This window comes from Hemicordylus capensis, chromosome 9 (genome assembly GCF_027244095.1).
Source record: "Hemicordylus capensis ecotype Gifberg chromosome 9, rHemCap1.1.pri, whole genome shotgun sequence".
Lineage (NCBI taxonomy): Eukaryota > Metazoa > Chordata > Lepidosauria > Squamata > Cordylidae > Hemicordylus > Hemicordylus capensis.
The window spans coordinates 14,864,937-14,891,134 of record NC_069665.1 but is presented as its reverse complement, the minus strand read 5'-3'; the positions used below and the strand labels follow the sequence as shown (position 1 = coordinate 14,891,134).

Here is a 26,198-nt window from a genome sequence, read left to right as displayed (position 1 = left end):
GATTGAAATAAAGGCACTCCCTGGAAATTTGCTTGGCCCACCTGGGATCCTATCTGCTATATATAGAACATGGTTGAGTACCATTGGTTAGACATCATTTCCTAGACTCTAGCCTTCTCATCGAACAATCCCTCTTAGTTTTTTTGGCATATTTATTTGAGAGAAAAGGAACAAGGGAATGATTTTCTTAGGAATTGTGGGGATTTGTATCATGACATTTTATAGTTTAAAATATTGTCATTTGTTTTGTATGTTTAACTTTTTAAAAACACCCTGGCCACTCAGGTAAAAAATAAATTAAGTTTATCTGTCACAGTTGCATAATCTTCAGCAACACATTCTATCACAATTTCAGCTAGCTCCTGCTTCTATTTTTTTAAAAAGAAGATCATAATTTGACCAATGTTCCACTCTTTGAATTCTTTGTGGACTCTTTCCACTCTTTTGAAAGGAGAGCTGGTCTTAAGGAAGCAAGCATGGCTTGTCCCCTTAGCTAAACAGGGTCTGCCCTGGTTGCTTATGAATGGGAGCCTTGATGTGTGAGCACTGGAAGATATTCCCCTCATGGGATGGAGCTGCTCTGGGAAGAGCAGAAGGTTCCAAGTTCCTTCCCTGGCATCTCCAAGATAGGGCTGAGAGAGATTCCTGCCTGCAAGCTTTGAGAAGCCGCTGTCAGTCTGTAAAGACAAGAGTGAGCTAGATAGACCATTGGTCTGACTCAGTATATGGTAGCTTCCTATGTTCCTATCACTATTCTAAGTATCATTCATATTGCACAAGCAATAAAACTGCTTTATGGTTTCAATAATAAACGGATTGTAGGGCCAGCCCATACATTTGTTTTTCAGTCCATACAAACACGCCTATAGGCCAGTAGAGAAATCTACTTCTGCTTCTGCTTCTGCTGCTTCTTCATCATCATCATCATCATCATCATCATCATCATCATCTCAATCCACACATTGAAACCAGCTTCCACACAGTTTCACAGCAAATTAACTCACAGCCCAGGAGCAGAGCCGCCACTGAGTGAACAGGTTTCATAGAACCCGGGCCGCCGACCCACAGGGGCCTCACCTCCCACCCCTGACACACCCCCTGAGTCTGTTGTCAGATGCAGGAGTGTGGTTTAGGTCCTAAACGAGGCCCCAGGGCCCCGTTTGGGAGCTAAATTGGCCAGTGCTGCATTCACAGCGTGGCCAGAGCGTCTCTCTCTGACCTAAACCACACCTCCGCTTCTGACATCAGACACAGGGGGCATGGCTATCCGCTCTCTGTGTCAGTGTCTGACACAGGGAGTGGGTCTACAGGCAAGGTGGCGGGCTGAACCCAGGCCACCACTGGCCTCCCTCCATGCCTGCCACAGCCAGTAGCTGCCACCAGGGGTGCACTTAAAGTGCGAGAGTCACTTCCACTGCCATCACACCTGAACACTGCTTCGAGCAGCTGACCTCCACGGAGCCAATCCCCCACCAACGGTGTCCACACTGGCCACTACTGCGGCTTAATGATACTAATTCAAGTCCCTTCAAGCTATAGGATGCCTTTCAATGTGGATGAGAATAATATCCATCCAGAATCACTAGTTAATTTTTATTTGTTGGCTGCCCCATAATAATAGCAAAAAGGTGTATCAGGACCAGTTTGTCCCACATGAACCTTCCGGTTAAGATGATCCTCAGAGGTGCTTCAAAGGTAAAGCAGGTGGCAGCCCAGGGAAGAACATTCCCCACCATGACTTTGAAATACTTTTCTCAGAGTTGTTCATCTGGTCTCTAGTCAGAGAAGTTTTAACAGTCAGACCTAGCTCTTTTTATTTGTCCAAGCTTTTAATGGGTTTCTATACTTTTTTTTTTTAATTGCTGCTTTCTGTTTGCTGCTGTTTTCCTCAGTTTTATTTAGGGTTGATCTTTTTTAAATTGTAATTGTTTTTACTGAATCTTTTAGAAGTCATCTCAGTTTTAAAGGTGTTTTTTAAAAAAAGACTGGGGTATAATTCTTAAGAAATGCATACATGAGTAATGTATGAGCTAGGCATTCATGGACATAGGTCCTTAGCAATTCTCAAGACTGTAGCAGCCACAATGATCAAAGGAATATATTCATGATTGTTTAGTCCATGTATTAATTATGCAAGTCTGGAAACATTTGGGTCTGCTTGCCTAGATGGAAGGACTATAGTCTTTCTGTAGCCTTTAGTTACACCATTATTTTATCCAAAACCAGGAATATTTTTTACCCTTTAATAAGGTAGTGATAGAGCAGGACAGCTTGAGGCTCCATATCCATGGGTATGTGTTGAGCTTTTGTCTATCCTATGTCTCCAAACAATGGGAGTTGCTTAACTGCCATAGCTCAATGGCAGAACACATGCAGACGATTCCAAGTTCAATATTCACATCTCCAAATAGAACTTAGGAAAGACCCTTGAAACCCTAGAGAGCTGTTGCCAGTCAGTACAGAAACAATATTGAAATAGATGGACCAATGGTTTGGCTCAGTGTGCCAGTTCAGAGGTCACATGGTGCCACAGTTAAAGCCAGGTCCCACATAACATCCCCAAGCTTCAGGATTACGTGTTCCCCTCTTTTCTCCCGTGCCCATCTGAGCATCTACTTCCAGTTTAGCTTAGAAGAAACCAAGACTGGTCATGACATCCAAGTTGACCAATCTTGAGTGGTTCAAGCCTTGAAATAAACCATGATCCGTAACACACTTTGAACATTGATCACAATTTGTTTTATGAAAGCGAGTTAGAAGAAATCAAGACAGGTTGGTTTGGACATAATGGCCAATCTTGGTTTATTTTTAGCCAGACTGGAAGCAGATACTTGAGCAGTCATGGAGGAAGAAATGCTCGCTCCCAAGGCTTGAGAACTTTGCACGTAACAAGGCTTTATGCATGGTTCCACATGAACCAGTCCACAGTAAGGCAACTTATGTTCAATCCAACATGGGGGTTTGGACTGCATCATATGAAAGTGTTCCACAGTGCTATCTGTTCAACACATGATCTCATGTAGAGGCTTGGTGGAAAGCATTATGACCAAAGACATGCACCCTCTTCGGATAAAGGATGGTGTACGATCCAAAGCAAGGACTGAAGTCCCACCTCTCAGCATGTCAATCATTCCCCATCACTCCTCCTCTGAGCCACTCATGCGGCATGAGCAGCATGGGGGGGAGAAGGGGAGGGGCATGATAAACGTGTCAGGAAGTGCGACTAAGTAAAATAACATCTGAAGAGAGTTCTGGTCCTATATCATTTGACCTAATCTCTCTCCGCATGCAGGTGAACTGAACCCAGCAACTCTTCACTCATGGTAAACCATTTGTGTGGGTTTGTGGCAAGACATAGGACAGCCCTCTCTCTGTTCATAGCACTGATTTCTTATGAACAGCTGAAAGCCACTGCATGAGCAAATTCAAAATGGCCACTGTGTTCCTCTAGTTCATTTGGTTAACTTCCCAAGGCACAGTCGTAACAATTCAATTTGATTCATAGATAATTGGTCAATAGGAATGCCAACAAATTTTGTTGTGCATCTTACTTCCTTGCTAGTTCCCCTTTGCAAGCAAAATGAACCCTTTGTTTTGTGAACAGGAAGCAGTACCTAGTGGTGAGGACAGCTCGTAGACAGGGCTGTCTGCTCAATTCCTGAGTTTAAAAATGACATTTCTGGGCATGCTTAGGAGCAACATTTCATGCCAGGATCATGGGATCTAACATAAGAACAGCCCTGCTGGATCAGGCCCAAGGCCCATCTAGTCCAGCATCCTGTTTCACACAGTGGCCCGCCAGATGTCTCCAAGAAGCCCACAGTGCTCTGTGACTGTACCAATGAAGATTTATTGACTGAGAAGGCCTCATGCAGGCGGTGAGAGAATTTTTAGTTTCCCTAGAGGAAAGGGGAGCTTTTTCTTTACGGGGTATGCTGACAAGAGAGGGACCTGGTTCAAAATTCACAAACTCCTTGAAGATGTTTGGAATATTTGTCAGAATGCTCACAAAACATGAGTTAAGCAGGGTTTGCACACCAGTATTGGTCAGGTGAAAATCCTCTCAGTTGAGAATTGGGCCCTGTACTTTATCTGAGCTGAAATGATCACTGTTGTGTGCTAAAAAGAAACTTCAGGGCACTCTTGTCATGTCAACAAGTTGAACTACAACACGACTTCTTCTGTGAGGTATAGTCAGAGTATAGATAGGCTTATCCCTCCCCCTGCACATAGGCATTTAAAAAAAAAGGAATTGCAGGCAATTGCCACATTAAACCCTAATTAGTGAATTAAGGATAATGGCTTAGATGTGTGGTTAATGTTTTGTGTTTAGTTCTCTGTGCTCGAACAACTGATAGTAAACACTTCCATATATCTGCATGTCTTTTCTATTATGCTAAAGACTTTTCCTGGTAATTACATAATAATCCCAGTAATAAAGTAATACTACATTTTGGTGTTATGGGAAATATTTGCTGATTTCCTTATACCTATTGGTGATGGCCTCATTGAAAATTAATGGTCTGTGGAAGAAAATTTGCTTCGGCATTTCATTTGTCTTGTTTTAATTTCTTCCTATTTCCATTCCCAGTCTAATGAAGATAATATAGTAATGTCCACACTTTCCGTTCATCAGTACTTTCAGATGCCCTATGAAAATCCAACACTGTAAATGGAGGAAATTTGGAAGGGGTCTTTATTTGATCCTTTCCCGATAAAGGTAAAGTGTGCCGTTGAGTCGGTGTCAACTCCTGGCACCCACAGAGCCCTGTGATTGTCTTTGGTAGAATACAGGAGGGGTTAACCATTGCCATCTCCCACACAGTATGAGATGATGCCCTTCAGCATCTTCCATTATTGCTGCTGCCTGATACAGGTATTTCCCATTGTCCGGGAAATATACCAGTGGGGATTCAAACCGGCAACCTCTGACTTACTAGTCAAGTCATTTCCCCACTGTGCAATCTTATATTCTTCAACAGCAGGCTTGAACTTCTAATATACATTAGTACGGTTAAGAGCAATGGTGCAAAAGCATTCTTGGACAATTGCGGAATGCCATGTTAGGAGCACACAGCAGCTTCTACGGTGCCAGAAACCTCCATGGGAGCCAGTAATCATGTGGGCGGTTGATCCGGCTACCCAGGGAAGGCAGAATGCTCATGTGCGGGGAAAGTGGGTCAGCCCACTCTCCCCACACAAGCACTGCAGGTTCTTCACACTACTCGTGTGGAGAGCCTCAAAGAGTTGCTCAGATAGTGGGGGAGAGGAAGCAGGAGTACAGTCGTGCAGCAGGGGGCATATTGTCACTCTGTTGGCACCCCAATATTCTTTGCTTGAAACAACCATCTCACCTTGCCTCATGGAAGGACCTCCCCTGCATTCTGTAGGATCTGCATTCTGTAGGATCTGGACATTAGGGTGGCATTTAGAACAGTACTGGAACATCCTGGCAGCAAATGATGGCAGAAGCACATGTACCATCGCAGTGAGAAAAACAAAATTCCACAGCGGATCATTATAAAAAAAGCAAATGGTAAACATTTCTAATAACTTGTGGTGGCACTGGGACAAAAACCCATTTGTTATAAACTGTACAACCAAAACCAATTACAGGTTGTGGTTAGAATGCCTGCACTTAAGCAATTACTACAGCAAGGGGTTATTTTCATGTGGAGTTCTTAGACTTGATTTCTGTTATTATCTCGGAACGGACAATGTTAAGTTGTTGCTTATTATATTTTCGAAATGATAATTAGCTGAGAATTGACACAGGAGGAAGAAACTAACATCTCTCTCTCTCTCTCTCTCTCTCTCTCTCTCTCTCTCTCTCTCTCTCTCTCTCTCTCTCTCCTCCCTCTAGGAATTAATTTGGGAATCTGTACAGAATTAAAAGCAATGTGCTTAAGGAGGAGCAACACCTTGTGAATGGAAAACTACATCTGAAATTGCCAGGATTATAATATTTCTTTTGTTGTTGTTGGCCCTGTGAGAAAGGGGTAGAGTTGGGGAAACTCCTGTGCCTATATATTAACCAAAAATGAAGGAGGACAACTGTTTACATGCTGCCCTGATCTGCTTGGGAATGATGTGCTACAGCCTCACCATGGCAACGGAGAAACTGAACCATTCAAGGCCATCACTCCACGGTCATCATGAAAAAGGAAAGGAAGGGCAAGTTCTCCACCGTTCAAAAAGAGGATGGGTGTGGAATCAGTTCTTTGTAATAGAGGAGTACACGGGACCAGATCCTGTACTAGTGGGCCGGGTAAGAAATCAGCGGTGGTCTTTGAACCATCATTGCATTTTACTTCTTTAAGACATTTTAGTGTTTTAATTTTCATTTACCATTCATTATACTTGTACCCCACGCTTCCTCCAAAGAGGATTAGTAGGGTTCTGCACGGTCAGATCAGGAAGGTTGGAAATGGTCTGACTTGGTCCATTTTGTATGATATTGGAGATAATCTGAACCCAACTTTGGAAAGCCTATTTCAGTTTGAGTTCTCTGACACCATTTGGGGAATTTTCAAGCATTTAGAAGTTCTAAATAGTGGCATTTCCCACCAACAACAACCCTGATCATGCATTTATTTCTGATTTTTTAAAAAAGCCATTAATTTTACTCACAATTGAAAAATGAAAGTGGTAGATTCTTGGATGTTACATCACCTCCCCTAAGATTCTTGGATGTGACATCACTTTTATTCTGCAATTCTCTGTGAGAACAATTTCTGACTTGTTTTAACAATGGATTTAAAAACATTCTAAAGATGATAGAATCCACTTGCAATTAAATATACAGAGTCCGGCCATCCATACCTACTTCTGTTCCAATTTTCAGAGCTCCATTTCTAGCCTCCACCCCCCACCCAGCAATTTTTAAAACTTCCCCATAGACTTCTATGGGCATTTTTTCCGATCGGGGGGATCAGATTCTGAATTTAATCAGATCTGATTCTGACATGACATCTGTGATTCTGGATCAGAATGGACCCGATCCAATCTGCAATCTGAGAATGTGCGCAGCCCTAAAGGTTAGTGGATCACATAAGTTCTATTCATAAGTTGTAAACAGGAGGCTGTATTTTGCATACAGTCCTTCAAAAGTGCACCAGAAGTCCTGTCTGATCCATCATTCACTCATGCACAGCTCTGGTGGGTCACTCACAGTTACAGTGTTTTTCTGTAGAGGGAAATGCAGCAAGTGAGTTACTCGCCAGGAGAGTGAGTGAGTGATTCACCAAGTGGGACACTTCTGGAGGTTGTGAGTACATCCTCTTGCTTACCACTTATGAATGGGGCTAACTGGATACGGTTTCCCCATCACTGGGGAGAAGCTTGACTTCAAGCCAAGTGACATGTTATGCATCCTGTGTCCCTACATGCATATTTTTTTCTTTCAAAATAGCAGTGCTGCAGTCCTGACAAAAATCACCCTCCCCTAAGCTGCTATCTCAAACCCCTTTCTACAAGGATGCCTGGTATTTTAAAAGGGTGGAAACACCCATATATGGGCAAACTTACTCATTTAACATAACATGTAGTTTGGTCTTTATTTCTGGGTGAATCCAGATTTATTTCTGAGCTGACATCGCGTTATGGAAGAGATGACATCACAGTAGCCCTTAGGGAAACTACAGCTCCCATGGGTTACTTGTACATACAGTACAGTGTTCAGAATCCAGATTTATTTCTGAGCTGACATCAACCTTAGGAAAGAGATGACATCACAGTAGTCCTTAGGGAAACTACAGCTCCCATGGGTTACTTGTACATACAGTACAGTGTTCAGAATCCAGATTTATTTCTGAGCTGACATCACCCTTAGGAAAGAGATGGCATCACAGTAGCCCTTAGGGAAACTAGAGCTCCCGTGGGTTACTTGTACATATAGTGTTCTGTAGCAGCAACGTCAGGAGCCAGAAATGGAAGGGGAGGAGATACTTTCCTCCCGCCCCCCGACTGCCACAGCCACAGCATGAACAGCAAATAAGTGGGGCGAGAGAGGGGGAAGGGAGAGGGACCTTAGGGCCTGGGTGGAACAGATGCAGGCTCACAGTTCTCAGCTTGTATTAAAATCAGAGACAATTTAAGAGTCTCATTGCTAGAGCCTGGAAATACTGTACACATCTTGGCAACATCTTTAGATATCATATTACTCAAATCATATAATACTAAGCAGACCCAACGTAGAATGTCTGCACCCTCTTCCCCCGGGCATCTCTGATGCCCACCTGGCCTGCTCCACCCACCCCTTTTCTGGCTGGCTTTCAAGCTGGCCCATCCCCTCCCCTTCTGCTGCCACCTTCTCACCCTGGTGGCCAACCTGCTGCTGCCTCCTTGCTGCTGCTGCCTCCCCACCATGGCCCGGCCTGCCCCCGCCTCTCTGTCACCGCTTCCCTGCTGTGGCCAGGCCGCTGCCGCCATCTCCCTGTCCCCTGCGGCCAGGCCCACTCCTGCAGCCACCATCTCCCTGCCCCCGCGGCCGGACCAGCTGCTGCCGCCGTCTCCCCGCCATCTCCCTGCCCCCGAGGCCAGGCTTCTCCTCGCTGCCTACATCAGCCAAATGGCACGCAGCCAATCAGGTGCCTCTATCGCCGGTATGCATAGCCTTGCCACATCCCTAAGCATGGCTGGTGGCTGGCTAAGAGAATTAAGTATAATGATGGCTTCCACACCAACAGCATTCTGGGACAGATTCAGTTTCAGCAGCAGAATTTCAAAAGAGGAAGCCCATCCTGCTAATGAGATGGAATATTATCTGAGATGTTTGCCTAGTGCCTAGTTTGTTTAGCTTTAGGCACCAGGTCAGAAGGACTTTATTTGCCTGAGCTTTTAATTGAGTACAGGTATTGATTTTATTGTGGCTTTGGAGGTTTTAAAAATTCCCAGTTATAGACAACATTTCTGTTTCAAATAAGTGCATAGGTTTAAGCTTTTTGTATTTTGGTCTTCTTTTATGAAATAATATGGTCTTCTTTTATAAAATAATATGGTATAATATAATATAAAATATATGGCATTCTTATGTTAAAAAAATTACATAATTTCAAACAGTAAAGAAAAAATTAAATAGTAAATAGTAAAGAAAATAGTAAAGAAAAAATTAACTGTTATTCCTATAGACGTATGAAACTATTCCAATAATAAACAGATATTTAAATCAATAAAGATAAGCAGTCTAAGATAAATAGATCTTCTTTTGATTCAATTCTTAAAGTAATACAATTCTATTTCAACTTAATGCTTGAAGTCAGATGCTACGTGTATATAATTTAAACAAACTGTGTGCATATTTATTTATTTATTATTTTATTTTTAAAAAATATTTATGCCCCTCCCTTCCAGGACACTATTGCTCGGGGCAGCTCACAATAAAAGTAATAAAATTAACCAAATTGAACAAACAAGTTGAAAGCCAGGTTAAAAACCACAATCATTATTAGGTTCAAATTAAAAGTTATCTTAAAAGCTAAGAACTGAAAATTATAAAAAGCTAAAGAACCTACCAGATATAACCAAAAATGGAGCATTAAAAAGCCTCCTTTAAAAGGTGCATTTTAAGTTGTTTTTTAAAATATGTGTGTGTGTGTGTATGTAGTAATTCTGCTTCCAATGTTGAACAAATGGTTTCCACTATACAGTAAACCCAGATCTTATTTGCACTCTATCTCTTAACGTAGTTGTGAAGCCCTGCATTAGAGTGTACATTCCTCATTTTCTCTGAACATCAACCCAGTCTTTCACTTCAGAAGACAGCATTGTTGTAATCACTGGCATGGCCATTTTGCTTAAATCCCAACCTTGGTAATGACATCAAGCAAGCAAACACCCCAGTAAGAAAACAGGAAAAGTAAGTCACTACACCCTTTGGTAGTACGTCTGGGAAGTTTGATGGAGAGCTGGTCTTGTGGTAGCAAGTATGAATTGCCCCTTTTGCTACGTGGGGGTTAGCCCTGCTTTGCATGTGAATGGAAGACAAAGAGGTCATTCACACAATCAAAAAGTGTGTTCTACCTGGGTTTGGGAGCTGTGTGTGCTCCCAATTTTCGATTGTGTGGAAGCAAGTTTAGAGGAAACCCTGGGTAGAAGTGATTGCATGGAAACAAAGTAGGAGGAAAAGCTATCCAGCTTCCCCCCACCCCCACCTTGCTTCCACACACCTGAAAATTGAGAGCACACACAGTCCAAATCCCGGGTAGAACACACTTTTGATTGTGTGAATGCCCTCTACATGTGTGAGCACTTTACGGTATCCCCCGTAGGGAAAGAGCATTTAGGTCCCAGGTTCCATCCCTGGCATCTCAAAGATAGGTCTGAGAGAGACTCTTGCCTATAACCTTGGAGCAGCCGCTGCCACTCTGTGTAGACAATACTGAGCTAGGTGGAACAGTGGTCTGACTTAGTAGAAGGCAGCTTCCTGTGTTCCAAATGGCCATGGAATGCATGGAATTTCCAACTAGCCAATGGCCATTTGGAAGAAACTAGGGCAGTTAGATGGACTAATGGTTTGACTTGATATAAGGCAGCTTCCTATGTTCCTACAACAAAGATACTTGTTCCTCCTCATAGTTGTGGAGGATGCTTTCTCCTTCCTCTGGGCTTCACTAGCCATCCTCTCTCCCCCTCTTTGGCATCCCTCATTTTCCTTCTTGATCTAGCTTATGCAGGGATGCTGGGTGATCCATAGCTATATGGCAACTTACATGCCCATTGCAGAATAACAAACACACATACACACACACACACACACACACACACACACACACACACAGACGTCAGGCTTAAAAGAAATGCATTCTTACCAGAAAATAAATCTTAGCCCATCATACTTTTTTCTTATGAAACTGGGCGGTGGCTTTCATCTTGGCTGCTGTTTCTAATGCTTTACTCAGAATGCAACAGATTTTCCAAAGAACATCTGGGGGAAACCCAGAAGTACAGTTGCATGTAAATCAATGGTCTTGCACCAGTATAAAATGTCTGTGACAGAACACATATTTATTGAGGGACTATCTCTCATTATTGTAGGAGTTTAAATAGGATAAAATATGAGAAAGCAAAGATGGTCCAATTTTATATATTATATATTCATATTGATTCATGGTGCCAATGCCTGTAGCATTATGAAAGTTAAGGAAGCCAGTAAAGCTGGGTTCACAATTCATTTCATATATTAATTGCTTTCGTTCCATTCATTAAACTATCACAGTGGCCATTAAATATCAAAGAAAATGGAAATTAGTTGGTAGCCAATGAGTGGATTCTTTGTTGCAGCTTTCATGATTCACAGATCTGCTTTTCTGAAGTGTTCAGAATCTGATGAACATAAAGACTTTCATAAAATATATTCTGCTTTCTTCTCTTAATCTTGACGACTATGCAGTTTTACCTTCAATGTTTAATCAGGTTTACCTCCCATATCTGTTAAAGAAAAAATCCAAGTGCATTTTGAACTAAACCTCAATCTACGTAGTGAATTCTCTCTTTAGAGCACTGGAAATAACTTGCTAGTTATTACCTATTTCAGCAGTACCTAGAGGTCTCATAAGGAAGAGTTCTGTAAAAATAAAAATCAGAGTTTAAATCTGGTTCCTGTCCAAAAGCGTATGATCTCAGGGAAAGAAAGACACACTTTATAAACCCCAGATAAATAATTAATGTTTTCAAACCACTGCTGATAACAAGCATTTATTGAATTATAAAACAATGTGTGTATTTTGCATTTTACAGCTTCATTCGGATATTGATTCTGGTGATGGGAAAATTAAATACATTCTCTCAGGTGAAGGAGCGGGGATCATTTTTGTTATAGATGACAAATCAGGGAACATCCATGCTACAAAGACACTCGACCGGGAAGAAAGAGCGCAGTACACGTTAACAGCGCAAGCTGTGGACAGGATTACCAACCGACCTTTGGAACCGCCCTCGGAATTCATTGTGAAGGTTCAGGACATCAATGACAACCCCCCTGAATTTTTACAAGAAAACTACCATGCCAATGTACCAGAGAGATCCAACGTAGGTATGTACCTTGAAATGCACAACAATTTCCATTATGAGGTGCAGGTGTAATGACAGTGTGCTGAAAACCGATGGAGGGTGGTAGCCAAGAGAACGGGTTGTGTGGACGTCTCCAGCTTGAATCTTGTTTCTTTTGTGAGCTCACGTGGTGGCCATAGGAAAGCCTTATCTCCTTATCCTTCTCAGCTCGATCTAGTAGGGATGTGCAAACCAGTTTGACATCGAACTGGCCAGCTTGACAGGGTCTGTGTCAAGCCGAACCAGGCCCAGTTTGGCCTTAGCTCGAGCCGAACTGGGCCTGGTTCAGCCTGAAACAGCTTGGAACATATTGGTAAAGGGGAATCCGGTGAAGATTGTTCTTTACCAGTAAAGTGGTGGACCAGAAGGCTTAATTAAACAGAACTGGGGTGGGAGGGGAATCAAAATTTACCTCATTGTTGCCGCCCCCACATCAGTGGCATTGGCGGTGGCTGCAGTGGCCATGGGGGTGGTCAGGGCTTGCGACAAGGACTCCCCCCACCCCCAGTGGAGCTGGCAGGCCCATTTTGTGCCCATTTTTGACCTGCCCACTCTGGCAGGGGGGGAGTCCCCACTGCCACCCCCGGCCACCCCCACAGTTGTTGCTAAGTGTTCATAACACTTGTAAGGATTACATCAAGATAAATGTGTAGCCGTTTGCACACTCAAAAAATGGCAGAGAGCTGGTCTTGTGGTAGCGAGTATGAATTATCCCCGTTGCTAAGTACAGTCTCCTTTGTTTGTAATACTGCTGTATTCCATTTATGGTTAGGTGCATCGCTTTACTTGCATTTGTACAATCAGGAGACCATGTCAACAAATCATGGAAGTAAGGCAGTATCAGCTTGCAGTGATCCACACTGGTCATAAGTGTAATTGCACACTTATTGTTTGTGATTGGCATAAGTGTGATTGCACAAGGCCATACGTGGAAAAGCATGCTGCTGAAATACCTTGCATCTTTTTTTTTTTTAAGGTAGCTGGTGCAATATAGAATGACCCAGTGCTGATTTCTTGTGCAACTGTGCAGATTCTAGATGAGTAATCATTCTGATAATCACCATATTTCTCTGTTTATTGGCATTGATGAAGAGTGGCATATGGTGGGAAGATATTTTGGAAGTTCTTTGAACCAGGTTTCTTAAAGCGATGCAAAGGGCTATTACTATAGTCCTTGGTCAGACCTTGGTCCTCCTGCCCCTCACGAGGAAGCTGCACTGTCTGATGCTTTGAGAGTGTTACACGAAGCACCTTCTCATAAAGTTTTTGTCCATTTAAGTGATTCATGGCTAGCTGGGCTTGGGTTGCATCTGCCATCTGAACTAAGGCATTTTCCTTCTTATTAAACATGATTTTCACACGATGGACATCACCATAAACACCAAACAGAATAAAGAGCCCATCTGGTGTGATTGCATCAGGATTGAGATTGCTAACAAGCAAAACAGAATTTCCAGGCATTCCAGTAACTCCTGGGATAGCCACTCGCCCAGTCATGGTAGAGGTGGTGATTGCAGGAGGACCAAGTGCACTAGGAACAGCTGGGACTGACAGAGGTTCACCCCTCCTTAGGCAACCTGGTGGCCCCCGGCTCCCCGGGGACCGCCATATTGATGCCGAACTTAGTGCGGACACCCGATCGGCATAGCCCACTTACATAGCCCACTTACATAAGTGGGCATAGCCCACTTAAATAGCCCAGGACGCGGGCAAGTCGGCCAAGAAGGACAAGGACCCCGTCAACATTGATATCCCACTCTGCAGGAGTCCAGAGCAGTGCTTATCCTCACAATCTTCATGTTTATCTTCACAACAACAGAGAAGTCACTGGCCCAGAATCACCTAGTCCTAGTCCAACACTCCCAATGCTGCACCACTCCCAATGCTATATTAGACAGAAGCAGCTGTACATAAGCATGAAGTCAGGGACAAGGGAGGAAAAGGGACTAACCACAAGGTAAACTAGCAGGTGCTGAGTAGGGTCAGTTTGGGCACACTGATGAAGGAAAGGCTTAGTGGTACATACTCAATGGCACTGTTGTCTTTGTAATTGGAACATACGTTCTAGAAGTAGAAAGAAAAAAAACCCCTGCAGCTCAAATGCTCCCTGGTGGTTTCTGTGCAGACTTGATTCGCCATCTGCAGAAAAATCCACCATCTGTTTGTCTGCCGAGGAAGCCTGTCTATTGCGAGGAAGCCTGGAGGGTGTTCACAGAGACACAGCTCTGAAGCTTCCAGGATCCCTCTCAATGGAGGCCACATCACCCAGTTTTGGAGGTGCTAGGGATTTTGGCAGGGGGCAACCCTTTATTGTTCACACAGAAGTGACTGGCAGCATTCAGGTATATGGTAGAAAGTAAAGGGGGACACTTGGAGAACACCACTCGAGTACGGACTAAACTTGCTCCATGCTGCAGCCAATGCCCATGTCTACCAGAGGCAGGCTGGTCCACTCACAGTTATGTCACAGATTGCATTTCTTGGAGCCAGGAGTAGATCCATCCGTGAGCCAGGCTGAAATGGTCTGACTCAGTAAATGGCAGCTTCTTATGTTCCTAACAGCATTGGGACTGCCTGATGAGACTGCAGCAGCCCTGGTGACAATCACACCATCATGTCAGCTGATCTGATCTATAAAACTATATTTAATATGTGTGTATGCTTATTTGCAAATATGTTCTGAAGCAGTTGACAATGGAAACATGTATAATTTGAAATTACAGGAAGAAATTACAAAAGACCTGCAGTAATTAAAACTGTCAGCCAAAATGAAAACCATTAAAAGACTGGGGAGAACAGGAATCAAGTTGTTCTGGTAACAACTAATCTGCCTACTTTCCTTTCACTATAATCTTAATTGATATTTCCCATCCTTATAAGATAGCCCACTTCAACCTGAAACTTTCACATATCCACCATCTTGAATTGGGGTGGATAAAATCATCATAAACTACAGTGTTGAGGTGTCCCCATGTGTCATTCATGACAACTGTACCAAATTTAGTTCAGATCAGTTAGGTGGTCCACAGGTTAGCCCACTTGTACCTCAACTGTTCATGCATCTATTGAATTGTGGAATCTCCTGAGCCATCCCTATGTGTCCCTACACTTGTAGCAAATTTGGTTCAAATTGATTAGGCCACAAGTTAGCCCACTTGCACTTCAAATATTCATGCATCTCCCATCTTGAATTGGGGTGGGTGATATCATCACAAGTCTCGCCATTGAGGTGTCCCTATGTGCCCCTACAACTGTACCAAATTTGGTCCAAATCTGTTTTCATTTGCACCTCAAAGATTCACATATCTTGAACTGGGGTGGATGACATCCTCACAAGATACACTGTTGATGTGTCCCTACAGCGGTAGCAAAGTTGGTTCAAATTGGTTAGGCAGTTCACAAGTCAGCCCTCTTGTGAATCAAATGTTCATGTGTCCATCAGCTTGAATTGGGGTGGATGACAAACTACACCACTGAGGTGTCCCTATGTGTCTTGCACTATAACTGTACCAAATTTGTACCAACTCAAATCGGAGTCCACAAGTAAGTCCATTTGCACCTCAAACACTTATGCGTCCGCCATCTTGAATTGGGAGAGATGATGTCATCACAAACCATGCCATTGAAGTGCCCATATGTATGTAGCAAATTTGATTCAAATTAGTTAGGCAGTTCACAAGTTACGCCTCTTGCATCTCAAATATTTACACATCAACCATTTTGAATTGGGGTGGATGATGTCATCACAAACAACACCATTGGGGCATTGCTATGTGTTCCTACAGCTGTACGCAATTTGGTTCACACACACATACATGGACTCACACAGACATACATGGACACACAGAGACACATATGCTTGCACAAACATACACACACACACACACACACACAGAATGCCAGGTGATCTCATCAGCTTACTTTCCTTGGAGAAGCCACTGCCAGTCTGTGTAGACAATACTGAGCTAGATAGACCAATGGTCTGACTTAGTATACGGCAGCTTCCTATGTTCCTATGTTCCTAACTTTCCTAGAAACAGTAATTGCCTGACAGCAAAAAGATAGGTCAACTCACCCCCAAGCTTTGCTTCCATGATCAAATTAGCAACCCAAAGCAGCTGACTCAAAGGGTGTGTGCCGGGGGCAGGGGAAAGATGAAATAGGTTTCCCATGTCACTTCTTCCTGAACATTTGGTTACACTGGAGTGTGACAAACAGAGTGAAGTGGCCTTTTAATATATACATTGATATTGATCCCAAACTCTTTTAAAAAACAACAACAACTGTGGAAACATAGGAACATAGGAAACTACCATATACTGAGTCAGACCATTGGTCTATCTAGCTCAGTATTGTCTTCACAGACTGGCAGCAGCTTCTCCAAGGTTGCAGGTGAGAATCTCTCTCAGCCCTATCTTGGAGAAGCCAGGAAGGGAACTTGGAACCTTCTGCTCTTCCTAGAGTGGCTCCATCCCCTGAGGGGGATATCTGACAGTTCTCACACTTCTAGTCTCCCTTTCATATGCAAACAGAGTGGGCCCTGCTTAGCTAAGGGGACAAGTCATGCTTGCTACCACCAGACCAGCTCTCCTCCTCCAAACTCAGCCAAAAGATTTTTCCACTGACTTAGGCAGTTATTATATGCATCATTTCCAAATCCTGGAAAAGACACTTGGTTTTGTGTGCGTACATTTGTTTTTGGAAGAGAGAGGGTGTGTATAATGAATGCCTGAAATAGTGATATTAAGCAATTGCCAAGGAAAAAAAGTATTTAGTGGAGTAGAATCTACTGAACTGTGCACTCCAAGAAATTAATTGGTCAGAGATTTCCCATAATCCCCATCACAGCTGCTGGGTAACCATTGGTGATTTACTACCAATACTTCGCGGAGGGCAATGGGACTACAGATTTCCAATGCCTAATTAGTAAATAATCTCCAATCTTTTTTTTTTCCCTTTTCAAAATAAAAGTGAAGTTTAGAAATATGCTTTATACTTAAATGTGGCTTTTACAGGTATATTTAATTCTAAAATGTATTGTTGTCCTCCTTTTTAGGTACATCCGTGATTCAGGTGACAGCCTCAGATGCTGATGATCCCACCTATGGGAATAGTGCCAAACTAGTTTACAGCATCCTTGAAGGTCAGCCGTACTTCTCCGTGGAAGCACAAACAGGTATTGTTGAACAAGTTAGCCACAAGGGAGAGAACGTCCTTCACTCTCCGGAGTGACTGTCAGCATGGTCTTAGTAAAATCTCTCTTCCCATCCAATCAGTGAAAACCTGGACATAAAGCAAAACTTAACCACTGAATCAAAGACATTTTATGGGGCATGAGTTATTGTCTTCTTTATCCTTGTGGTGTAAATCCGGAAGAAGAAGAAGAAGAAGAGGAAGAAGAGGAAGAGGAGGAGGAGGAGGAGGAGGAGGAGGTGGAGAGGCTAGGGGGAGGGGGACGGGGAGGGGAGAGAGGCAGAAAGATCCCTCCTTCTGTTTGGATCACCCATAGTTTCTTAGAGCACAGTTTCACAACTGGTAACACTCCAGATGCTTCTAAATGGTGCTGGTTATTACCTATAAAGCCCTTATCAGCTTGGGCCCTGGTTATTTTTAAGAGAATGCCTTCTTTGTCATGAATTGCGAGAACCTAAGGGGTATACTTGTGGGTCAAATGGACCGTAACCCAAAATTTGGCTTAAAATAAGCAAAATCTGGCAACAAGAGAGTTCTAGTTATGGTTGCCGCCAGCTCGTTTGGTGGCGACTTGGGGCTGGGCCTTTTCTGTAGCTGCCCTGGGCCTTTAGAATATGCTCCCTGTTGAAATAAGAGCATCTCCTTCTCTGTTTGTTTTCAGGAAGACCCTCAAGACCCACCTGTTCTCGCAGGCTTTTATCTGGAATTAATTGTGTTTTAACAACTTCTTTTATTGGATTATCTTTATTGTGTTTTGTGGATTTTTAATCTGTTTTTCCTTTTTAATATTGTTTTAAATTTTGTACACCTCCTAGAGATGTACATATCAGGTGGTATAAAAATATGATAGATAGATAGATAGATAGATAGATAGATAGATAGATAGATAGGCAAGCTACAATTATCATCATCCCTAGCTACCGTTTATTGTAACTGGTGATGATGGGAGTTGTACATCAGCAACATCTGGGGTACCACCAGTTGAGAAACCCTGACTTGCATCCCAGTGTTGGTCATTACCATTAAAGCCCAGTGCTGGTCATTACCATCAAAGCCGAGAAGACTGGGTTGCCGTCTTCTGCATGATCCCCACTGCACATTAAGGTCATCTGAGAGGTCCGTCTCCAGATACCTCTGGTACATCTGGTTTTGACTCGAAGGCAGGGCCTTTTCTTTAGCTGCCCCTGGGCTGTGGAATGCACTCCTGGCAGAAATCTGTAGTTTGAGTTCATTGTTGGCCTTTAGGAGAGCCCATAAAACCTATCTGTTTGGCTTGGCTTTCCAGAGTTTTTAATTGGTTGTAAATATTTTTAAAATGCTGTAACCTGGTTTTCAAGGGTTTTTAAACTTTTTTGAGTGTTTTAATTGCTAATAGTTTTATACTGTTTTAAAATTGTGTTGTAACCATCATTTTTAAAAGTTTGATTGGCGGGTTTTATGTTTGTTTCTGTGCACTGCCCAGATCCATTTGGATGGGGCAGTATAGAAATGAAATGAAATGAAATGAAAGAATGAATGAATGAATGAATGAATACATCCATCCCCCAGTCACAATAAATTGCAGCTGGGGTTAATGGGAGTTGTAGATCAGCAACCGCTGGAGCATCAAGGTTGATACCCCTGCCTTAGAGCTTGAAAAATCTGCCTGGGTTGGTGCTTGCTTAGCGCTGCCTGAGCTGTGATTAGTGTCCAGAAATTGATTTTAAAAACCAAAAAGCTAAAATAGCTTTCCGAGCATGTGCCGAATTTCATTTTGCATGCTGAGCTGTAGAAGAACCTTAGAGGGAAATCATGTTCCCATTGTCATGTATCTGAACATCATGAGCTGGGCCCTTGGGCATTATCTTAATTCCTCTCATTCTAGCTGGAGATTGAAATTTGATATCCACAACTGAGAGGAGAGCTGGTCGTGAGGTAGCAAACATAAATTGTCCCCTTTGCAAAGCAGAGTCTGTCCTGGTTTGTGTTTGAATGGGAGAGTATATCTGAGCACTGTAAGATATTCCCCTTAGGATATGGGGCTACTCAGGGAAGATAATCTGCATGCTTGCCTGCAGAAGGTCCCAGGTTCCCTCCCTGGAATCTCCAAGATAAGGCTAAGAGAGACTTCTGCCTGTAACCTTGGAGAAGCTTAGAGAGCTGATCTTGTGATAGCAAGCATGACTTCTCCCCTTAGCTAAGCAGGGTCTGCCCTGCTTGCATATGAAAGGGAGACTAGAAATGTGAGCACTGGAAGATATTCCCCATAGGGGATGGAGCCGCTCTGGGAAGAGCAGAAGGTTCCAAGTTCCCTCCCTGGTTTCTCCAAGATAGGGCTGAGAGAGATTCCTGCCTGCAACCTTGGAGAAGCCGCTGCCAGTCTGTGAAGACAATACTGAGCGAGACGGACCAATGGTATATGGCAGCTTCCTATGTTCCTATGTAACTGGTTCCAAATCAGATTCACATGTATTGTGACCGTCCAAGACCATTGCAGATCCCCCAATCATGGACCTTGCCTTGCCAAGTTCTCGAGGATGCCCATTTTTGCAGTCCCAGGAAAGACAGTAAAAACAGATGGCTAATTGAATCCCTAGCATCTTACTGTTTTCAGCTTGGTTGGTTTCAAGTGATGTAGGCCTGCCCCAATCCAGCAACAGTTCTCCCTGATGCTGGATTTATAGGCACTGAACACAAGTTGCATGGTGCAGAGAAGCCAGGAGGAATCTGGGCCAGTGCTGAATTAAGCCAGTATGAATGATATGAAGTCCATTCCATAATATATTTACGTGGCATTTCCCCCTCTCTTGTTTCTGAAGGTATTATTAGAACCGCACTACCCAACATGGACAGAGAAGCCAAGGAGGAATATCACGTTGTCATACAAGCAAAGGATATGGGAGGACATATGGGAGGACTCTCAGGGACAACCAAAGTGATCATTACGCTCACGGATGTCAATGACAACCCACCAAAGTTCCCGCAGAGTAAGTGGCAGGTGAATCATGCAAGACCTTTTATGCTGATCCAATCTGAGCAAACTCCTTGGATATCATCATAGCTCAATGGAGCATTGAGTAAATATTTTGCTTTGCACCTCCAAAGGAAGGGGCAGGAGGTCGACATGGGTGTTGACTAGGGGTTGAGCAAAACATTAGGAGACTGTTCTCACACACAGCCAAGACCGGGCTTGGCTGTGTGTGAGAACCACTGGGATTGTGCCCAATCCTGGCAAGCCTGTAAATGGCGTCAAGCCTGCCTCTTAAACGAGGTTAAGGGAGTGAGCATTCCTTTAGCCCTGGTTTTTTTAAATCATGTGCAGCACTAGCTTCTTTTAGCTGTCACTGCAGGGATCCCCACAATGCCCTGTAGGCAGCCTGTGCATCACACGGGGGGCAGCCCATGTCCATCTGGGTGGGCAATCTGCCCACCCAGCATGGACCCAATGATCATCTGCAGGGGAGGTGAGCTTCAGCAGCCTTCCTCTCTGCACGCCCTCAAGCACTTCTCACTGTTCGTGAGAGAGGGCTCTAAGAGTCGACACAGAAGCCCTGTCCACACCTCATGTTCAAGGCACATACTGGTTTGGATAACATTTCCCCTCTCCCGAATGAGACCACACAATTATAATGGGGATGAGATAAGAGCACACGCATCCTTATCTTTTATGGGCCCATTCTGGCATCCTCCCAGTGTGTTTTATTTATCACAGGGTGAGAGGAAACTGTTCATCCAGACAGCTGCTCTATATGCAGCCTAAAAATGAATTTGGGCTGTATGTAGTGTGGCAGCTCAGATGATTCCCCACCCCCCCACCCCCGCACACACACACACTGGGGATGTGCACAAAACCGTTCAGTTTGGTTCTAGTAACTCCCCTGATGCCACCACAACTGCTGACAAGTGCATATACTTCCATTTTACTGACTAATATATCACTTAGGGAAGCACCTTGCCCCCTTGAACTGGGCCCGAACCAACCTGAGCACTTTGGCTCTACTTCGGACCGAACCAGACACAGTTCGGCCCAAGGTCGAGCCTTTGAACCAAACCGGTTCGAGTGCAAGCTGGCTTGAGCCCGCTCGCACATGCCTCCCTCCCTCCCTCTCCCTTTTCCCTTCCCCTCCCACTCTCCCCTCCCTTTCTCCCTCCCCCCCCCAGAAGAACATATTGGGAGGACATGAAGATGTGTCAAGGAGAAGACTGTAGCTCAGTAGTAGAGTAACTGCTTTGCATGCAGAGGATCCTTGAACCCCTGGCATCTCGAGAACTGGGAAAAATCCCTGCCTGCAATCTTGGAGAGTTGTTACCAGTCAGTGTAGAAAATATTGAGCTAGATGGACCAATGGTCTTGCTTGGTATAAGGCTTCTTATGTTTCTAAAATGTATACACACATATGCATCTCCATTTTAATCACGTGGGACAGGTATTTTTTTGTTTTGTTAGCGGGGTGGGAAGAGGTGGAAAGTGTTGAACCACTTCCATAATGAAACATGGTGAGTTATTCCAAAGACTAGATTAAGACAACGGGAGAGGTTTGTGGCTCTGTGTCTCACTTACAAAATATGCTGGACAATGATGTTTTAAAAATATGCCCCTGCTGAGATCAATGGTATGTGGTCTAGACTTTTGTAGGAAGTGCTGGAAAACTTGTTAACTGAGACAGTTGAGACTACACTGCCTGAAAGCAATAAAAATGTACTTCAGAGAGGGAATTTATGCATTGTGAGAAGAGATACCTAAGAAACCATATCGCTCTTTCTCCCAGATCTTATTTTTATGAATTCATGCACACTGTGAAAGTGACAAGGACTCTGTTCTGAAAAAGCAATCTCTGCTTAGATTTTTTCCCCCAGGTTATCTATAGCAATGGTACAAAACAATTACAAATCTCACACATCAGTTGTGTTTCAGTGGATTAGAGATGTTTTAGAGATGTTAATTTCCACATTCTACAGGCTGGCTCTTATGAGACTCCTTTGTACTCGAGTGCATAGCATAGTCTTTATTTCTGTCTTTGACCAGCATATTGTACTTGAGTGTGAATATCCATGTACAAAATGCACTTGTGGCACATCCCACAGGAAGTCTGATGCACATCTTTTTAGTCCTGCCCCTCTTTAAAATGCAAGCCAAGAACAATCACTAGAGAGCTGTGGTGAAGAGGGGGGCCACTAAACCACAATGCTTATGATCCGAAGAGTACATAAACAAAACAGATAATTTCCTAGTAGGGATCAACAGATTTCCCCAGGTCTTGTTTTGCATCCTTTGAATTCTGCACTGCTTGTTTTAAAGCATGAATTGAGGAATTTGGAATGTTGATTATGTGCACACATTTATGTGCACACATTATGTGCACACACCCACTATTTTTTATCTATCTATCTATCTATCTATCTATCTATCCTCCCAAAGAAATAACTTTGCAGTCCAGCAAAATGAGAGGTGTTGAGTACCACCAGCATTTTTCCATAGGCCTATAACCAGAGTTGTACCTAGGTAATTTTGAAGCCTGGATCTAAAGGCCTTTGGAGCCCTTCCCTGCCACTGCAAGTTAAGCATCATCCCCCTACACACACACACACACACACACACACACACACACCATGACACAAACTGGTTTTTAATGCTTGGTTTCTTGAGGGCACAAACAGCAACTGAACTCACAAGAATGAATTCTCGAGAGGATTGCTGACCTTATGGTAGCGAGCATGACTTGTCCCCTTAGCTAAGCAGGGCCCACCTTGGTTGCATTTGAATGGGAGACAACATGTGAGCACTGTAAGATATTCCCCTTAGGGAATGGAGTCGCTCTGGGAAGAGTATCTAGGTTCCAAGTTCCCTCCCTGGCTTCTCCAAAAGAGGGCTGAGAGATATTCCTGCCTGAAAACTTGGAAAAGCCACTTCCGGTCTGTGTAGACAATACTGAGATAGATAGACCAAAGGTCTTACTCTGTATATGGCAGCCTCCTATGTACCTATGTAAGAAAATAAAACAGGTATATTTATGTAAATAGGCACTAGCAGAAACATTTGGACACACAGCTTAACATAGTCCCATCCCACATATTTCTTTTCCCACTCTCCCGCCCATCTCTAAAGCTGAGGATATGCTTGGCCACCCAGGACAGACTAAAGAGGATTTGGAGGCCCCCAGGGGGTGTGGAGGGCATAGATTTTTTTGTCAGTGACAAAACCCGCCTTGCTGGGTTGTGACCCTGGTTTGTGTGCAAACCGGATAGTGTATCTGCTGCCTTTATGGACTGCAAAACAAAAAAACTTTCTTATATTGTTCACACCATGTAAGCCTACATTAGAAAACAATCTGGTATGATAGATCTGAAGTGGTCAGTTGGCTCAGCGAATCTGAACTCATATTCCAGGCAAAAGCCACAACGCCATAGATTTATCCCTGTCGGTGTTTTGGATGTAATATCTTTCTGAGTTTTCTGACATAATTTGTGGCTTCTGATAAATGGCCTTGAATAAATGATCTGAAGCCCTCCTGGGAGTTGAAGGTCATTCTGCGATTCATTTTAAATGCAATTTTCTCCAGATTTCTGCATTAACATCTGCAATGTGAATTATGGTCTTTGGTGTCACAATAAATTCTGCATTTTGACTGCAATGTAGTAAAGACTGGGGTGGAGGTGTATGGCTATACATAATTGGAAAAGTAATTTTATATAGGTTATCCCACAGATGAATGAGGTGTGGCATATAGACTCTTAGAAGCCTGAAAACTAGACTGATCTGGACTAACTAACTAACTTTGGACTTTTCAGCCCAAGCCCAAAAGCATGTGTTGCAGCATTTGTTTATATTCACTAGGACTGAGCCAAAATGGAAGGGCACAACAACAGCAACAAATATTTATATACCCCTTTTCAACAAGTGTTTCCAAAGCGGTTTACATAGAGAAACAACAAGTCAATCAATCAATCAATCAATCAATCAATCAATCAATCCTCTCTAATAAAACGCTTGGTGTCCGTCCGTGGACGGACCCCAAGCATGCGTTCGTGCCTCCCTGTTCTGGGCATGTGCGCAGCGCATGCCCAGAACAGGGCAAGAGAGACACGATTGCCGGCACCCGGCAGCCATCTTGGGCAGCCAGAAGCGGCTGTCCCGAAGAAGCCGGAGAAGCGACGGCGGGGGGAACTGACTGAGGCGGCGGCGGAGCCGCTGCCTCGGCTGAAAGAGACGGAGGCCGGGGGCGGAGCGGAGCCCATGTAACTTTAAAAAAAAATTGCTCCCACAGCCGACGCCGCCGACCCTCCCTCCCAGCTGCCGAGTCCCCCTTACCCTGGCCCACTTGCGTCGGCCGAAGAAAGCCCTCAATTTAAGAGGCAGAGAGGAGCTCGCAAGCAGAGCTCCTCTCTGTGCAAAGCATCTTCCCGAACTGCCGCTTTGGGCGCAAAGGACACAAGCGCCCAAAGCGGCAGTTCGAGAAGAGGCTTTGCACAGAGAGGAGCTCTGCTTGCGAGCTCCTCTCTGCCTCTTAAATTGAGGGCTTTCTTTGGCCGACGCAAGTGGGCCAGGGTAAGTGGGACTCGGCAGCTGGGAGGGAGGGTCGGCGGCGTCGGCCACGGGAGCAATTTTTTTTAAAAGTTACATGGCCTCCGCTCCGCCCCCGGTCCCGGCCTCCATCTCCCTGGCCTGGCGGGGGCAAGTGCCTGGGCCGATTTGGCCCATAAACATGGGGGGGGGGGACACAGAGGAGCTGGGAGGGCGGGCGGCCGGACGGCGGAGGGAGGAGGAATGGCGGCGGGGGGCCAGGAGCGCCGTTACTAGTGCCCATTATTCAACGGGCCGTAAATCACTTGTCAATCAATAAGATGGCTCCCTGTCCCCAAAGGGCTCACAATCTAAAAAGAAACATAAGATAGATGCCAGCAACAGTCACTGGAGGTACTGTGCTGGGGGTGGGTAGGGCCAGTTACTCTCCCGCTGCTAAATAAAGAGAATCACCACATTAAAAAGGTGTCTCTTTGCCCAGTTAGCAGTGCTTCCTGCCTTCACTCTAGATTGGCTGTGGCAATAAATGTGATGACATCATCACATTCATTATATGATCACTAAATTGTGGGATCACAGGGGAAGAGGACAACCAGCACTAATAAAAAGCACTATGTCTCAACAAGAGAGGGGCAACAGTTGAAAATGGGCGGTGGAGAAAAGGGTACAGTGAATGGGCCATGGGAGGAACAGGCAGTCAATAGGGCTATCAGTTCTGCAACCCTGTTCATGGTCAATGCATGTACAATGTTTGGACAGTATATACACATACAGATATTCGCATGAGTCCTGTTAAGACATTGAGGCAAGTCTCACGATAGGTGAGACTCGCTCTCCCTGCCGGCTCCATCAAGGAGCTGGTGGGGGCTGTGGGGATCAGGGGCCACGTGTCCTCCAGAAGTTCCAGGATGCCCCTCACGAGTGCATGGGGCATCCTGGAGAGACCCCCAGGGTCAGGAGACTTGTTTCAGCCTCCCGGCGGGGGTCTCCTCATGTGTTGCCACGGTGCGGAGCCACACTGCAGCAACACATGATCGAAAAGACAGGGTTTGCAGAGCGCTCTCTCTGCTAACCTCATCTAAGGGGAGGGCTGGTTAAGCGGGTTACCTGCTTTGAGGCGAGGTGGTTCTCACCCTCGCCAAAAAGTGGGCTAGGCTCCCTTTGCCCGCTTTTTGGCGATTGTGAGAATCACCTCATTATTTTTTACAAGTGTACAGGTGTCTTTGTGTGAAGGACTGTACCCGGGTTAATTTTAAAAGTGAACCTGGGTACAGGCCCCTCAAATGCACAGTACAGGTAGGAAGTGTACTGCTGTACCTGGGTTCAACGTAATGTGTGAATGAGTGCCTCTGTGTACAGATCTGTACCTGTGTACATTGCACACTCGTCATATGAGTGTTGAATTTAATAGGGCCTGGTACATGATCATATGGGGTGTTTTTTGTAAAGAGCTCCT

At 44.3% G+C, this 26,198-nt stretch overlaps 1 protein-coding gene across 3 annotated transcripts in view; it reads left to right on the top strand.

The window, feature by feature from the left end:
- Positions 1–26,198, top strand: part of LOC128334384 (cadherin-11) — a 173,434-nt gene that overhangs the window by 120,767 nt on the left and 26,469 nt on the right. For all 3 annotated transcript variants that reach the window (XM_053271160.1, XM_053271161.1, XM_053271162.1), the window contains 4 exons: positions 5,864–6,268; positions 11,737–12,031; positions 17,105–17,224; positions 20,040–20,207. In XM_053271160.1, coding sequence (XP_053127135.1) covers positions 6,041–6,268; positions 11,737–12,031; positions 17,105–17,224; positions 20,040–20,207 — 811 coding nt within the window. In that variant the 5' untranslated portion in view covers positions 5,864–6,040. The remainder of the gene's footprint in view (positions 1–5,863; positions 6,269–11,736; positions 12,032–17,104; positions 17,225–20,039; positions 20,208–26,198) is intronic.